General features: G+C 39.8%; 1 protein-coding gene across 6 annotated transcripts in view; it reads left to right on the top strand.

The window, feature by feature from the left end:
- The window catches only part of NRP1 (neuropilin 1), a 138317-nt gene that overhangs the window by 86842 nt on the left and 34362 nt on the right, over window positions 1–17113 (top strand). For all 6 annotated transcript variants that reach the window (XM_041766990.1, XM_041766988.1, XM_041766986.1 and 3 more), the window contains exons 7-8: window positions 9957–10112; window positions 13285–13429. In XM_041766990.1, coding sequence (XP_041622924.1) covers window positions 9957–10112; window positions 13285–13429 — 301 coding nt within the window. The remainder of the gene's footprint in view (window positions 1–9956; window positions 10113–13284; window positions 13430–17113) is intronic.

The following is a 17113-nucleotide window of genomic DNA, read 5'->3' as shown; positions in this document are numbered from 1 at the left end:
TGGTTGTCATCCAGACCATCCTTTATCCCTTCTTCCATACTGGACCCCTGTTGGTTTTGGCAGAGACAGATATCAGGAGCTAGAGATCCGTATACACAGTCTGCTTGATCTTACAGGATGTCTAGTGTTGCATTCCTGCAGCCAGCTGGATCACTACCACTTGGACCCGCCAACGTGCTTGTGTCTACCACCCCCCCTCCCCCCCATGCAATTCCCATGCTTCAGGTCTTCTGCAAGGAGAACACTTCTCAAGTTTTCATGGGTCTTACACATAAATGATTAATAGTTGGAACCAAGAGTTATGGCAGGAGAGCACTTTGCCAGCCCATGCCCTCCATGTAATAGATACTCACTGAATCTTTGCTAAGAACCCATCTAGCAAGAGCACATGCTACGGCTCTCCTGTGAGGCATTTCACTAGGAGATCTACTTTGGGTTTATATATATTTGAAACTGGTTGCAATTATTTCAGACTCATAGCCTACTTCCTTTTCTCTCTTAAGAAATTCCAATTAATAATTTAAAAAAAAAGAAATTCCTATTAAGCAATTTTTAGTGTAATTTTTTAAGTTCAATTCTTAACTGAGTTTCTAGAAATTGCATTTGGTCTGTTCTGAATATTTGTCCTCTTCCCAGATCAAAGGATTATGCTCAAGTTTTAAATGTAATGTAACTTACAAAAACACATTTAAAAAATATTAATTGCAAGTATTAAGTCTCTGAGTCTTTTACTGCCTAGCAAGAGTCCCTGAAAATCTTAGTTAGAAAAGGGAGCCACATAAGTGTCATCTTTGTGATTGAACTATTGAAGGTTTCAGAAGTACCCATGTGCAAGGTGACATGGCACTGAAGCAACAGAACTTGTTCATTTTAAAGAAGAAAGGAGGGCAGCCCCCGTGGCTCAGCGGTTTAGCGCCACCTTCAGCCCGGGGCAGGATCCTGGAGATCCAGTCCCACGTAGGGCTGCCTGCTGGAGCCTGCTTCTCCCTTTGCCTGTGCCCTCTCTCTCTGTGTGTGTCTCTCATGCATAAATAAATAAAAATCTAAAAAAAAAAAAAGTTCACAAGTTGATGTATGTCTTAAAAATATTCATCTTTTCTCAAGATCTAGGTGCAGGGGTTTAATCAGCCTTTCTCTTCAATTCTACAGGAGAGTTTCAACTTGTCTTAGATGCTGTTTACTTGTATCCCAGAGTCTAGAGAAACTCTAACACATTTCACTTTCTCCTCCTTTTTTATCAGAATATACTGTGTCCTGATGTCCCAATTGTATAGGCTTCTCATGTAAAAGAGGGATTCAAGTGGAATATCTGTATGATTTTTCTGAACACAATTATATCTGTTCAAGAAGAAATGGAAGGAAAAAAAAACCCTCAGGTTTTGCAGAGAGTATGTGAAGACTTTCTGCTCGTACTTGTCCAAAATATATTTCATAAAATAAGCTGAGCATTTTGGGGTGGGTGTCATAGTTCCATGTACTTCTGTCAAACCAAAGGTCTTTAAAGCCTAATGCTATATCCATCACACTGAGGAAATGTAGACCAGTGGTGAGGCTTCCGTTCTAGAACATGCGATCTCTATGGCTTCCATACTGGAGTGATTTGAGTAGCTGAATTCTGGAAATGTCTCTAGTTGAAATGCAAAAGTATTAATCTGCTGCACGGAGTCCCTTTTGTTTCTTTTTTGCCTATGCCACTTGCCAATTTTAACAACTACAGGAGATTTTACTATTTAAACAGAGCCAGATGGAACTCTAGTTCAAAGAACATATCAGAATTAAATATTTCTTTTTTAATTAGTTGCTTGCTTCTGATTTATGCAAAAAAAAAATTAACATGAAATCGAAAGAATGTGCAGTAAATCCAGACACAAAGGAGCCCACATAAGCATTATTTCTCTACCTGCCAAAAAAGACAAAGGTCAGTCCTTGTTTGAGGACTTGGTATTTCTTGCACCTTTCCTTGTTCTTGTGCTGTAAGTACAGTGGCAAATCAAGGAAACCAGTCTTTCCACTGCATTTGTGCTATGACAGCCTTATCTCATGCTATTCTAAGTGGCTGGTTCACGTCTTCCAATAGAATTCATCTTTCATTCCAATAGAGTTGTTTTACTATCAGAGTTTTGTTACAATCAATAGTTTGTTTCCACCCAGGAAAATGTTTTCCTTTAATTGAGCTATGAAAAAGTGAGAGAAGGAGAGAGAGAGACAGAGAGAGAGAGAGAGAGAGAGAGAGATTAATTCAAGTAATTAAGACCAGAAAAGAAAATTGGCAAGGCTCTTTCTGCATTGAACTTTTCTCATATTTGGATATTTTTACTCTTTATCAGAATTTTAAAAGCATTTCCTCATTATCTTTTGCTAACAATGATCCATCTCTGCCATCTTGTTTCTCTTTTTTTTTTTTAATTTTTATTTATTTATGATAGTCACAGAGAGAGAGAGAGAGAGAGAGAGAGAGAGAGGCAGAGACACAGGCAGAGGGAGAAGCAGGCTCCATGCACCGGGAGCCTGACGTGGGATTCGATCCCGGGTCTCCAGGATCGCGCCCTGGGCCAAAGGCAGGCGCCAAACCGCTGCGCCACCCAGGGATCCCTGCCATCTTGTTTCTCAACAGCATAACTGAATTATTTGCAAAGTTTTTCTTTCTGGTAGCCAGTATAAATTTTAAACTCATGGTCAAGGTAATCTAAAATTGTTTTATATTCTCTGTAATTATACAAAAATGTACTTTTTAAAAAGAATAACCAGATTTCATTGTTGTTAATGAAGTAATTCTCAATTATCTTTTGATAATTGTCACATTTTACAATACAAATGGGGCAACATCATGGGTGCAGTGTTTGTACATAGGCTCAGGGTAAGTACAGGGTAAGTCCTGGCTCAGTCACCACCGAGTTATGCGACTCGGAGCATAGTCCACACATCACTTTATTCCTCAGTTGCTTTGTCCATAAAACCTTCCTTGTGTGACTGTTGTGAGAATTGAAAGAGGTAATGATTGCAAATTTAGCCCTTAATAAAATGCCTGACACAGAGGGATTGCCCTATGGTTTTTCTATTAATAGAGTAACTTTAGCCATCAGTATTTTTTTATGTAATACAGTAATGGTAAAAAATACATAAAGAGATAGAGAACTTTGTCACGGGCTATATAGTGGTTATATTCCAGTCGATAACTATACAAAGTTCAAGATGTTAAGTTAATGAATGCAATGATCAGATGCTTGAATTAAGCCCACGGATCCTAGAACAGTATTGATGTCCAAATGCTCAGGCTCTATCAGAAAATGTGTGTTATCTAAGGAAATGAGACAATTGCTTAAAAATATTTCCTTTAGCTTGTAGTGTCTAGTGATGAATTAAACAGCTCTTTGAGTCATCAGAGGTGCTCTAAAAAAAATCCAACACACTCCCCCTGCTTCAAAATATTTTTCCTGTTTTTAATCAGACTTCAATCCTTTGTCCTGTATTTTTTCAGGCTCTTGTATTGACCTGCTTTGGGAATGTTAAAGGCTGTTAAATGCTCCCTGGCCAATGCTAGCTCAACAGGCAGTATTTTATTGAGCAAGACAGATTTTCATTTTAGAAATGAGGCTTTCTACATTATGACATTACCAATAGCTGGTTATGTATTATTACAGAAAGCAACAATATTCATTTCATGGCTCAGAGGCTGCATGCTGGTGTTTAACCAGCGGCTTGCAGAGGTTTGCTACATGATTTACTACGCAATGGTGAAACGTGTGCTTTGTCCTCAAGTGATTCCCTGTAAAATGTGTGCTTCTCCTGGCTTCTCTTTATCTGGGGAATGTGTTTCCTGTCATTACCAAGACAATGCCATGGCCATAAAGTGCATGTGGATTATACGTATAGACATCTAACAACAAAGAGCAAATCAGGACCGTGGTCAAGATGTATGCCATAGGGGGCCTTCACCCACCCCTGGTCCCCCAGAAATGGATGAGGACAGCTGTTTTCTTCTACTAGTATGGCTGTCCCCAAACCCAAAATGAAAGTTGGGCTTTCCTTTTCTGTATCTGCTGTGTAGCAATAGCTTCTCTTTCGGGGTGGAGCACAGTTTAAGTAAGATGTGAATAGACATTCTACAAGCTGTGATAGAATTTTAGATTTATATTGGAAACAGGATATCATATTGGGTCACTTCTGCTGATGGTGCTATATAAGCTAACTCAGAGAGTGTCCTGTCCACCAGTACTCAAAAATAGCATGCTAATCTTCTGTAAAGAGTCTACATACTACCAGATAAGTACCAGATGTTTATGTTCGTCACACACACAGAGTAAAACATTCAACAATTTTAATGAATTGATTGCTGAATCAATGCGTTGAATGCATTGAATGCATTGATGCTTGGTTCTGTGCATCCCCCTCCCATCATCACACCCCCCACCATCACCCTTAATGTTAAACAGAAGTGCATCAAACTCAGATGTGAAATCACATCCATCTTCCAATTAAAAATAAAGCAGCTGTGAAATAATGATATTCTTTCAAAATAACAAGATAGTGATTGGAACAGAGCTGTTTGGATTTAGGGAAAAAACAGGTTACTTAATTATGGTTATTGTGTGTCTGAGATTTTATGGAAAGAAAGGAAGTATTGTTCAGGATGATGAACTCTCCAAAATACAGAGGGGTGGCATTATGTAAAACTGTTCTGGGGTTGTATCTTTGTCTTTCCAGCTGCCTGTCTTGGGTCGCCAATCTTGTCTATTATGATGTGAGGTTGGTGAGAGCTCATCATAATTCAAAAAGCTCAACCACCAAGAGGATGGCCAGTGGCTGATTTTAAATGGTTTTGAGTAGTTTTTATGAAAACTAATTATTTTGGCTTAAAAGTGACCAGAACACAATACTCTTAAAAGACCAATACACTTCTTAAAAGAGAGAGAGAGAGAGAGAGAGAAGGCAATACACTTCTTGACAAATAATGTCTATAGTGCTGAGGGAAGCACAGTGAGTCATTTAGGGTCCATTTATTTCATTCATTCATTGCCTCCTGCTTACCTCTGCACTTCTTTCTCCTTCTGACCAGAACATTCCTTCTCTTTTATGCCTATTTGCCCACTTCTACTGTGTGTCCTTCTACGAGTGTTTTAGACATCAGAGTCGGCTCTGAAATATATGCAGTGCCCTGACTTGCAAGTGTCTATCTGGGTGAAATGTCACCTCCTTCCTCTGTGCTGGGTCACACTGGATGTGCCGCCCCCGTTCTGTCATCATGTGTCTTCATTTCCCATACCCTTCCTGATCTTTATATACTCACCACTTACCATAGAACTTAGAGGAGAAATGGTATGAAGTGTCCACTGAATGTCAATTGAGTTGAATAAAAGTGTTCACAGGTAGAGGACCAATTGAATAAGTGATGCTACAGCCTCATGGTGGAGTACCACGAATCCATTGAAAAATACTTTGGGCCTGAAAATATACCCATGAAACCAAATGGGCAGTGGAGGATGAAACCTAGAGGTGATTCGGCCTGATTTTTATAATGATGGAACATACATACAACATTCACATATATTTGGCATAGAACAAAATATTCTGGAAGGCTGTTATCCACGGCTTTTTCCCACTGCTGGTCTTACGGAGAGTTTCTTTTCTTCTTTAAGATTTCTGCATTTTATAAATTTTCAATTGGCAGCTATTACTTTTCTATACCCCAAAGCAGATATTCCCTAGAAGAAATTATAAAAGTCTGGATGGAAGTAGAGCAAAAACACAACATGATGAGTTGAGTGGTGGAGGTGTGAGCTCTGCACCACACATCCCCGGGCGGGGAGAAGGGACTTGGTTCTGCCTACCAGACCAGAAAGAGGAAAGAGTCATTTGTAATCAGAAAAGAGGAAAAGGTTATTTTAGGTCCAGAGAACTTCAAGTGGCAAGGCAGGGAAACAAAAAAGGCTCATCTTGTGTGAGGAATACCAATCATTGAATGTGGCTGGAAGGTACAATTGGAGAGGGATAAATGCAACAGGAGGGACCAAACAGGTGGACGGAGGCCCACGTCATGATTAGCAGGGGAGAAAAGTGTCAACACCCAGGCTTTAGGCAGTAAGTCCTTCTGGGTCTCCTGACACAGGCACGGGAAGTGGGAGCAGCAGGGCTTCTGTGGCTGACATCTCTCCCCACCCCAGGATGCTGTTTGGGCATTGTTGGAAGATACCTAGGGAGAAAGGACTTGAAAGGACTTCCCTGGTGTTGCCAGTGAGAGCCAGCACAGTGCTAGGGAGGCTGTGTCTTGTTAGAGTTCTGGACACCATCCGGTTTTAATTGCAAAGGCTCAGGCTCCAGCCCTAATCATTTTGTGAGCTTGTCATTCACCCCCTCTCAACCCAGTGGCAGTAATGTGAGGAAGAAAAATGAAATGAAATTTCAAGTATTCCAGTGTGGTATAAATAAGAGAATCTGCAGAGTTTTAAAGCGCAGCAGGAAATGTTATGCAATTACAAGGAGAGGTTGCTAATGCATTTCATTGCTGTTGGGAAAAGAAAATATTTTTTTCTTTTTCACAAGGGATTCAATGCCTGTGTTTTGGGGCCCTTTTATCTGGGACCTTGGACATTTCCCCTGCCGAATAGCCAGTTAATTCCAGTCTGTTGCTCCTTCCTTTAAGTCAATTGTTTCTAATGCCTAGGATTTTTCTAGTTGACAACCAATTAATTCCTTTCCTACCTGGTAACCCAATTTTACCTTAAAAACAAAATTTAAAAGTTAGAAAAAGGACAGCCAGGGAATGAAGTTCTAGAGTTATTTCAAATCAGCCTGAGCTGAATATGTACTCTTGGGGATTTAATCATTTCCAAACTAAAAAGCCATTTGTAAATTTGACAGGAGGAGTTTATTTAAATAGATCTGCTTCATGCTCCCTTGGACGTCAAGATTTTAAGGGCCCTTCAGGTTGAAAGTGGATATGGCATTGGGCATGACTCAATGGATAGTCAGTAAAGCACTAAGTGTTCTGAGAGCATTTGAAAACAGTTGAAATTGTTGAGTGCAACCATGTCCAGAGTACCTATTAACTTTCAGATTGCAGCGTTAGGAAATCAAGGGAGTTTTTGCAGCAACTTAAAATCCCCTGATTATTTGTCTGGAATAGAGTTAGATTTAGGGTTGCCAGATAACATACAGAGCATTCAGTTAAATTTGAATTTCAGATAAGCAATGGACCAGTTGTTAGTTTGCCCCAATATTGCTTGGGACATACATGTACTAAAAATATTTGTTGTTTCTCTGAAATTCAAATTTAACTGAATAGCCTATATATCTATCTGCTAAATCTGGCAAACATGAATTGCCCCCCTTTTTTGAAACTTGTGCACAAATTCGTACAAAATCTTATGGTTCACTTGTGAAAATATTTCAAATTTCAGTTAAAGAGTAGAGGGGGTTGGTAAAAATGTGTCAAGTAAATATTTATTTGTTAAGTTAAAATTAAAGCATCTACCATTACTATCCTAAAATATTAATTTTTATTAAAGTCTTTCTCTTTTTTTTCTCTTAAATTTGGTGATAGCTACCAGAGCATAGACTTTACATCTTTAAAATCAAATAAATGAAATATAGTCTTACGTTGAATGGTGCTCCCTTCCTTTCTAGATGAAATCTCCCATTGTTGAATTGTGTAACTTGAAGTTGGCTTTTAGGGGCTAGCGATATAGTTGTTTTTCCTGGATATAACTTCTTGTTCGGTTTCGAAGTGAATTGGCAACATGTTGATTTAACTACTCCAAGGGCCTTCAGGAAAAAGCAATTCATGAAAGACAATAGTCATTCTTCATAAGGCTGACTGTACATAAAATGGAAATTCTTTAGGTGTTCATGGCCTATAGGATGGGAGGGTTAATTGAAATTTTGTTTTCTGAAAATTAGTTTGTCATGTAGTTAGTGGGAAGCGGATTCAGAAGTGGTGGTGGTGGTGGTGGTGGGTAGGGGTATGTTTGGGGTTTTTTGTTTTTCTTTTTTTGGCTTTTGTTGCTGTTTTCACTGGAAAATGTCATTATCTTACCTCTTAATAATGAATGTACTGTTGAAATATCTTGTTAATGTTAAGCAATTGTAATGTGCGGTTACTTTCTGAGTCCTTTAAAAAGTCATTATACACAAATACAGTAAGTAGAAGATATAATAAATCGAGGGAAACAATTTTAAACAAATAATCAATTGTATCTCTAACAGGAAATTGAAAATCTTTCTAATACATAGAAACTAGTAATTATTTTTGTTTTAAGATTATTCTTGGGTATTAATGATGGAAATAAGGAAAATATAAGGGAAAAAAAAACTATAGTTGACCCTTGAAATAACCTGGGTTTGAGCTGTGAGTGTATACTAATAAGTGGATTATTTATAGTATGGTCCTGTAAATGGATTTCCTTATGATTCCCTTAATAACATTTTCTCTTCTGTAGCTTACTTTATTGTAAGAATACAGTATATAATACATATAACATATAAAATATGTATCAATCAATTATTTATGTTATCTGTAAGGTATCTGGTCAACAGTAGAATATAAGTTTGGGGGAAGTCAGAGAGTTACAAACTGATTTTTTGGCTATGTGGCAGGTCAACACCCCTAACTCCCTGCATTGTTCAAGGGTCAAGTGTATTATTTTACTTTACTGAAAACATGGAATCATTGAAAGTCAGAGCTGAAAGATTCCTTCCGGGTAATCTAGTCCATCTCCTTTATTTAACAAATCAAGTACTGGAAACCTAAAGATTAAGAGATTTGTCCAAGGCCCAAAAGCTAGTTAGTGGCAGAACCTATACCAGACCCTTGAGTGCCCAGTGCTTAGATCTTTGTCCTGCCTACTCATATCACAGGGTCACAAGAACAACCCAAACCACTGCAGACCTCTGGCAGGAAATCATGGACCTAGAGACTTGGGTCACCCTTTGTCATCCCTGCTGTGATGACCTCCAAGTTGCCCAACCTTCAGGGGTCCAAAACAGGCAAATGAGACTGGGCTCTGGTGTTGAGGATCTTCTCCACTGGAAGCTTAAAAGAGGAGCTTGTGAGCCCTAGCCATTGTCACATGGAACCATCAGTCCTTCCTAGATGATGTCTTCCCCGGAATCCACCTGCCTCTCCAGCTGAACTGCAGGAAAGGTCATGGGAAGATATGGGTAAGGAAGGAATTTAAATGTGAAACAAAAATCCTTACTTTGCCTTCCTTGTCTCCCCACCATTCCAGATTATAAATCTCTGGCCCATTCTCCAAACCACAACACTCACGGTGCTTTCAGAGTCCTATTGTTTCTGTCTGCATTCTGTTTGGAAGGGGGCAGATGCTGACTAGAGTAATAGGATCCCATTAGACCTGAGCTGTAGTCCAAGCTTCCCTAAAGTCCAACGTGCGAATTTATCTTGTCTTGATTTTCCAGTTGTAAAATGACGTATACTAATGTGTCATTTAGAAAGTATTCTTAATCTCTGAGAAAATATAGCAACATGATATTGAACCCAGTTTTCTCTTTTGTACCAAGATCAAGCACTTGTGGTTGCAGTGATGAGAAAGGTCTGTTCCTGGCAACTGCCCACCTAGGGCAATTGCTGTCTTAATTATTTTTTTTCAGTCTTTATTTATTTATTTGAGAGAGAGAGAGAGAGATAGCAAAAGAGAGCACAAGCAAGGGGAGGAGCAGAGGGAGACTGAGCAGGGAACATGGTGTGGGGCTTGATCCCAGGACCCCGGGATGATACCCTGAGCTGAAGGCAGATGCTTAACCCATCATCCACAGAGGCACCCCATATCTGTGCCTTTCTTTAGTAGGAATGGAATGGGGAAGTTAGAGGTTATTGATGCCAGATGGAATTAGAGCCTATTGCTCTCAAATGGATGAAAACTACACTGTTACCCACAGGAAAAAGATGCTTCCAGTTACAGTGGTGCAGGGTGACTGACCATGCTTATATTGTTTTGCAGGTAGACTTGGGTCTTCTGCGCTTTGTCACTGCTGTCGGGACACAGGGAGCCATTTCAAAGGAAACCAAGAAGAAATATTACGTTAAGACTTACAGAATAGATATTAGCTCCAATGGGGAAGACTGGATCACCATAAAAGAAGGCAATAAACCTGTTGTAAGTGTGGCTGCCAACCCCTCAACCAATTCAGTCTTTGAAATGGATGATCAATGTTTACTTATTTGTTTGGGAGCTTTCTGTCTGGCCTGGTTTAGTTTTGGATTGATTTAAAATAAAAAGTGCAATTAGAGGTTTAAATCTGACCAAGGGGGTCTCATGTTCCCAGATCCAGAAGCCAAGAGGAAATTATACAGATGTTTCCAAGAAAAGTCAATACCAGCCAAATTAAGTGTCTGACTCAAGGATCACTTTAAACTTCCCATGGGATACAGGCTACGCATAGGATCAGCACTGTCCTCTCAGAACCTTAGGCCTGTTGTTTTGCTTAGTTTCCCTGTGTTTCCTCATTCTCTTTCATAGATTCCTTCTTTCTTCCTGTCAGCCATGAACTGGTTTTAGGAAGCTCCTTTTCATCTACCCTCTGTGGCTCACAAACTAATTTACAAGTGTGTTTGGCTGCTTCTGTGAGAATGAATAGAACTAAAGGCGGTTCATGGTGTTCCCTCAGATCACACAAACACATGATGCTGCCCCCTCACTGCTCTTAACCCAAGAAGCCACACCCGCCATATCCAGCCCCGGGCACCCTGCCCTAAATCATTTGGAACCGAGATGTTCTTCTCAGCCTGCGTGTTTATTTGATGTTAACGCTTACTCTGATTTACTAATCAAAAGATTTCTAAGAACTCATATTCGCTGTTTCCCCCAAATAAAAACCTTGCCCTGAAGCCAAGTAAAATGCACGGAATTGACAAGGATGGTAGCAAAGACCCAGGTAAATTGAAATTCTGAGTTTGGGAAGAGCCCAATTAACATGTCCTTGTCTCTCTTTTGAGCATCCATGGCCTGGTTTTCTCCTTCTGGGTCTGGAACTAAGAAAAGCCTCCTGAGTGTGAACTGAGAGAACTATTAATTCCCTTTGATTAGTTGTTTCAAGAGTTGATTACTCTTATTTAGAGCAGACAAGATGAAAGTGCATGTATAGACAGCTGCTCTGTGGGAGGAAACTTCTATAGACACCAAGCTCAAGGCCACTGTCTAGTCCCAAAGGACATAGAACCAGGCCTCCATCTGGGGAAGAAAAACCCTCACAGCCAACACTTGTGATGCTTTAGCAAGTAAATTTAATTCTAAGCTTCATGACTTATTCTTGAAGTATTTTTTGGAAGACATGACTTAGTTTCAAACAAACAAACAAAACGCTAATGCCAAGAACATATCAACAAACAAAAAAATCCTGAGGGAGTGAGGAGAACTGACCTCAAGCCTCAGGCCATGTCTTTAAAACATGAGTGCTACTTCTCCAAGACGTCCTGGTAGGCTGTTGGCCATGGATCGTCTGTGTGGCCCAGAGTGGGGGGTGTCAGGGAGCACACACAGGTTCTGAGAGAGTGTCTGACAACGCATACAGCTCACTGTAGGCCCACTGTCCAGAGCATGCTGGAACACAGAGGGCTTCCAGACGGGGAGGCAGACAGAAAAAAGACAGATTCAGCAAAGATATAGGTGCAGATTCATTGAACATAAATGCAATCCCAACATCCACCTGGAGTCTCGTTATTGTTGCTCACTGTCCTTTCCCTGTGCTCTGGGGCCTCTCAGACACTGCTCTCCACCCTCTTCCTTGCTTGCTTCAGAAAGACGTAGCCGTACCTCCTCAAGAGGAGCCTTCAACAGCAACAACTCCAGCAGTCCTCTTGATGTTGAATGGAGTGTATGCACTTACATGGGTTTTGGCAAACATCAGGTTCCCCCCGTGTGAGCCAGAGTTCACCCCAACCTGCGCTGGAGCTTGGAGTGCTCTTAACTGACTGCCGGCTCTCCCTGAAGTGGACCTGTTGACCCTTCAAACATTACGATTTGGGACTCTATTCCCTCCGGCAGCTATTCATTATTCTTTGTCACACAAAAATGCTCCCACACAGATTGCTTCCCAGAGAGATTTGCTGAAGTAGGACAGAAATCTAAAGGCCATCACAGGCAAGAATAAATTATGATATTAAACCATCTCTGGAGAGCAATCAGGCTAGCGGCCAACTTTGTAAAGCATTTGACCACCTTCCATCATGCAGGCCACTTAAGCTAAATGAAGTAAAAATATCATCCCAACCTTCGGAGGTCTTTTCTCCCAGGGAAAGAACAAGCCTTGGGAAATTATGGTCCTCCTCTGACAACTTACCTGGAAAGGTAGGGAGGAATCCCCAGGCCTCTGACGGCCCCGGTGATGCCCAAGTGACATAACCTATTAGAAATATGGTGCCACTAGGCTGTGTGAGAAGCAGAGTACAAGTTGCTTTTACTGTTACGTGGGCTGTCCCCAGTTCAAGGCCAAAATAAAAGCCAGGGAAGCAGAGGCTCTCAGTTCCTCCTGAGGCAGGTGTAGTTGGAGCTGTGGTGCCATGCCCAGGCAGGACGGCCCCAGCAGGTCCTTGTGGACACCTTGTTTGGGACTGGCACTTGCTACATTTGCAGTCACATGCCTCATCTTTCTTACAATAAAATGACTCATTTTTAAAACTAGAAACAGGAGCCCTGGAAGAGCTGACTTCCAGTTACATTATCATTTATAATTCAGTTTGATTGTGACCACTAAAACATGATTTTCCCAATAGCCAAAAAAAAAAAAAAAAGATGGAAGTTATTAATTAACTTGTCATGGATAAGATTTTCCATCAAGAAATGGAGTTAAAAGAGGGAAAGCTACTTGCCCTAGTGCTGTAGCTGGGAACATAACCTAGAATCTTCCAAAAAAAAGCCAGACCCTATGCTGAACTCCAAAAATACTCCTCCGTCTGGGGGTTCCTGGGAAAATAAAGTAGTATGAGTTCCCATGAAATGTCTATAGTATTCTGTAGGTCCTTATGATAGAGTTAATAATTTTCAACTTTTTTAGATGATAGCATGTAGCCTTTACCAAATGTTATCTTTGTAATAGTGTTTTTGGAGGCTCTAGGTTCTCATAAAAGTGAACAGATGATTAGGACATTCTTTATTACAGATGATTTTTCACTTGAAAAAATAACATGACAGGTTATTAATGCCTCCTCAGCCTTGATGGACAATACCGAAGTTGTAAGTAATTTTTATAAGCATTTGCAAAAACATCTTTTTGTATTTGTCTTAAATCTAAAGCATCTGTCATTAAAGGGTTCTTTCTTTTTCTATCTAGATCTTTCAGGGAAACACCAACCCCACAGATGTTGTGTTTGCAGTTTTTCCTAAACCACTAATAACCCGATTTGTCCGAATTAAACCTGTGACTTGGGAAACTGGCATATCTATGAGGTTTGAAGTCTATGGCTGCAAGATTACAGGTAAGCTCCAGCTTGAAGACTGCTTCATCTTGACTTATGTAAACTTTTAAATACGGAAAGAGTTATGTTATACAAATATGGCCATTTTCATTTGGTGATTAAGAGCATATGCTTTGGATTTCGACAGATCTGAATTTAAATTCTAGCTTATTTGGGGAGGAAATTAACTATCTTTCAAAGCCTTGATTATTTCACCTAGAAAACAGTCATGACCATGTCTGCCACACAGGGTGGTTGGGATAATGGATTAGCCCGTGGATCTAAAGCACTCAGCATGGCCTGGAATGTGGCATGTGTTTGTTAAAGCAGCACCTTCCCACCAGACTGCTAGCTCTGTGAAGGCAAGCACCAAGATCTCCATCCCCATTTCCTGGGTGGGTGGCACCCTGACCGGTGCTTTACAGTTAAAAACTCTTACATGACATGCTCTCCATCTGCTTTATCTTTTTAACTTTGAAGTCTACAGGTGGCTCTGTCGGCCAAAAGCAAGCAGAAGTTTAACTCCTTTACTCACTAACTGTAACTGCCCCCCTACCCCACCGACAACTCTGCGTCTCAGTATCTATCCATCTTTTGTTGAATGCATATATTAATATTAGAAATCGATCTGTCAACATGTCTAGTTTTTTGTTTGTTCCTTCTGACATAAACAGGACTTTAAAAGTCTCTGTTAAATTGATGTAAGTAGGGCGCCTGTGTGGCTCGGTGGTTCAGTGTCTGCCTCTGGCTCAGAATGGAGTCCAGCATCGGGTTCCCCGCAGGGAGCCTGCATCTCCCTCTGCCTGTGTCTCTGCCTCTCTCTGTGTGTCTCTCATGAATAAATAAGTTAAATAAATAAATAAATAAATAAATAAATAAATAAATAAATCGATGTAAGTTGAGGGATTCTACCCATTTGAGAGTTGAAGAAGGTGTGCTCTGGAGGCATTAAGCAGCTAACTAAAAAGGTAGGCCAGGCGGGGCCAGAGCTGAATGTAAAAGAATTGTCATGACTTATTCTCGCTATATTCCTGGGGTGATCAGTACCAGCTCTGACTTCTCCACCTACCTTCCTGTGTGACCCTTCTATATTCTGAATCGAACAGAAGTCACACCAGGATTCCTTTTCAATTCAGTAAATACATCACAAAGGTTTATTTTTAAAAAATAAAATAAAAGCAATACAGTGTAACCTTCAGGGTAAATTTAAAAGTTAAACAGAATAAGTAACTGATTAGCCTAAAAGTAATTAAAAGTGAACAACTTTTAAACCTCTCTGAACTATCTTATTTTAAGATTTTATTTATTTATTCATGAGACACACAGAGAGAGGCAGAGACAGAGGCAGAGAGAGAAGCAGGCTCCCTGTGGGGAGCCTAATGCAGGACTCGATCCCAGGACCCCGGGATCATGACCTGAGCCAAAAGTAAATGCTCAACCACTGAGCCACCCGGGTGCTCTCCTCTGAACTAACTTTTAATATTATGTTACTATACATAAGGCATTTAATCTCTCCTTCCATGAATGCCAACACCATCGTTTTTATTTTTATCTTCTTTAGTATAATTATGTCTAAAGAAGGAAAATATTGACTTTTGAAGGGGGTGGGTGCAACCCACCCGGGGCAGTTTTCAATGAAATTTCAAGTCATTTGGAGAAGAGCTCTGTGAGAAAAAACTAAGGAGAAAGAAAAAAAACTGTACTAGCTTATAGCAGAGTCCATTTGAGAAAGTTAAAAACTGACATCTGATTTCTTACCAAAATCATGCTTATTTCCATCCCAGAGACAGACTTGTTTATTGTTGTAGGATCGAAGACTTAGAAAGTTCGAGGCCTTGGAGACAGGAACTGGGTGGAGAGAGGTTTGGAGAAGAAGGAACATTGAAAAGTTAGATATAACCTTGGCTTTATTTTTGATCATCAGTTACAGGAGAAAAAATTCTAGGTAATTTTCAGAGCATTATAAATTGGAGAAGCTACTCATAAATTCATAGAAACAAGGCCATTTGAGGTCAGGGTGGAAATTTCTGGCTCATTTCTAATCTCATGTCACTGCGCCAAAGAAAGAAAAGAAAAGAAAGAGAAAGAAAAAGAAAAAGTAAGAGGAAGGTAACTTTGTAACTCTAACTCTTTGTAACGTTGGTCTGAACTCTGAATCCTAAGGTTCTCCTTTTAGTTAAGTAAAACAGTCACTTAAACTTCAACTTCTCTTTTCCATTTTCACAAGGATCTTGAGAGTTCATTCTAGGCATGTGAGTCTTCCATGTGAAGGAGGTGAACAAAAAAAAAGGAGGTGAACAATTTTTTTAAAATAAAAATGTGATATGATTTAATGTTACCTGTTAAAGGTCTACTTAGATGATCTATTTATTTAAACATCAATGTCTTAAATAGCATATTCTTATTTTCACACATATTTTATTTTACAATTATTTTAAGGAACTGTATGTTTTCCCACAAAGATACTCCTTTAGGCTCATAGTACTATCATGACCCCTGATCTATGTTAGATACTCCTCACTGATATAGTACCTACAATCTCCACATAGTTGACTAAGGCAGGTTTTTAGAGAAGGCAGCATGTTCTAATGATGGTCAGGTGGACAGAAGGTGCGCAGACATCAACCTGGACCTCACTCTGGACTGTCTGCTTGGTGAGTGTGTGACCATGGGCAAGACATTCCGTCTCTCTGACCTCCATGTCCTGATCAGTAAGATTGACCTTAATTAAGCTGTAATGAAGATGAAATTGAAAGAATATAACACACTTGGCTTAGAGTAAGTTCTCACTAAATGGTACCCAATAAATGACAGAGGGCTTGGTACTCAATGAACAGAGCCCAGAACAAGTTCCAGTAAGCAGAGCCTCTGAGCAGACAATGATATCAATATTTTCCTCTTGGTTGCTGGAAGTGGATAGTTTTCATTTTTCAGAGGCTACAGTCCCTCAGAGTGGAAACTGATGCAAGAGAAACAAACCTGCTGATTTAGATGTATTCCTGCTGGACTGGAAGACCCACAGAAGCAGAATGTTCACTTTAATTTCTATTGTATCCTGAATGCCTGGAAAATAACACATGCTCAATGCACTTATTTATGAATGAATGAATGAATGAATGAATGAATGAATTGCAGTTCTATCCACAAACAAATGACTAAATTTCAAAGTATCAGCCTCTCCTCTTGGGTTGGCAAGTCCTAACTCAAACTAGATTAAAACGAACAAAAACTATTGAATTAAAACTTAACTCCGTAAAAAAATAAATAAATAAATAAAACTTAACTCCGTGAACACATCACTTGACTTCCAAAGTCCAGAGCCCTCAAGTTTTCACCTAATTTTTGTACTCAGAAAATTATTTTTTTAGAAATATAAAAATCCTAGAAAATCCAGAATACACAGTGGGCATCATCATAGAGAGATATAAAGAAAACAAGATCAGGGCAAACCATTCTGTTTTATAGGTGATTGAGGAAGGAGCATTTTCATTATTTTGATGAAGCAGGTTTCATCATTTTGGCAGATATGGATGCTGGGGAAAATAACCTTGGAGGATTGCTGCTTGATGTATGAGAACATACTGCAAACTCTGTGAACTTGTGCTTGTTAACCAGAAGTCTCTTTACTGGTACTGCTGCACACAACAGCATGTTCCTATGTTAGCCAAAGTTTGCAAGGATGACTGACCTCAGGCATCACAATAT

Source organism: Vulpes lagopus, chromosome 8 (genome assembly GCF_018345385.1).
Source record: "Vulpes lagopus strain Blue_001 chromosome 8, ASM1834538v1, whole genome shotgun sequence".
NCBI lineage: Eukaryota > Metazoa > Chordata > Mammalia > Carnivora > Canidae > Vulpes > Vulpes lagopus.
Note: the sequence above shows the minus strand (reverse complement) of the source record. Positions and strands in the feature narration are given on the sequence as shown.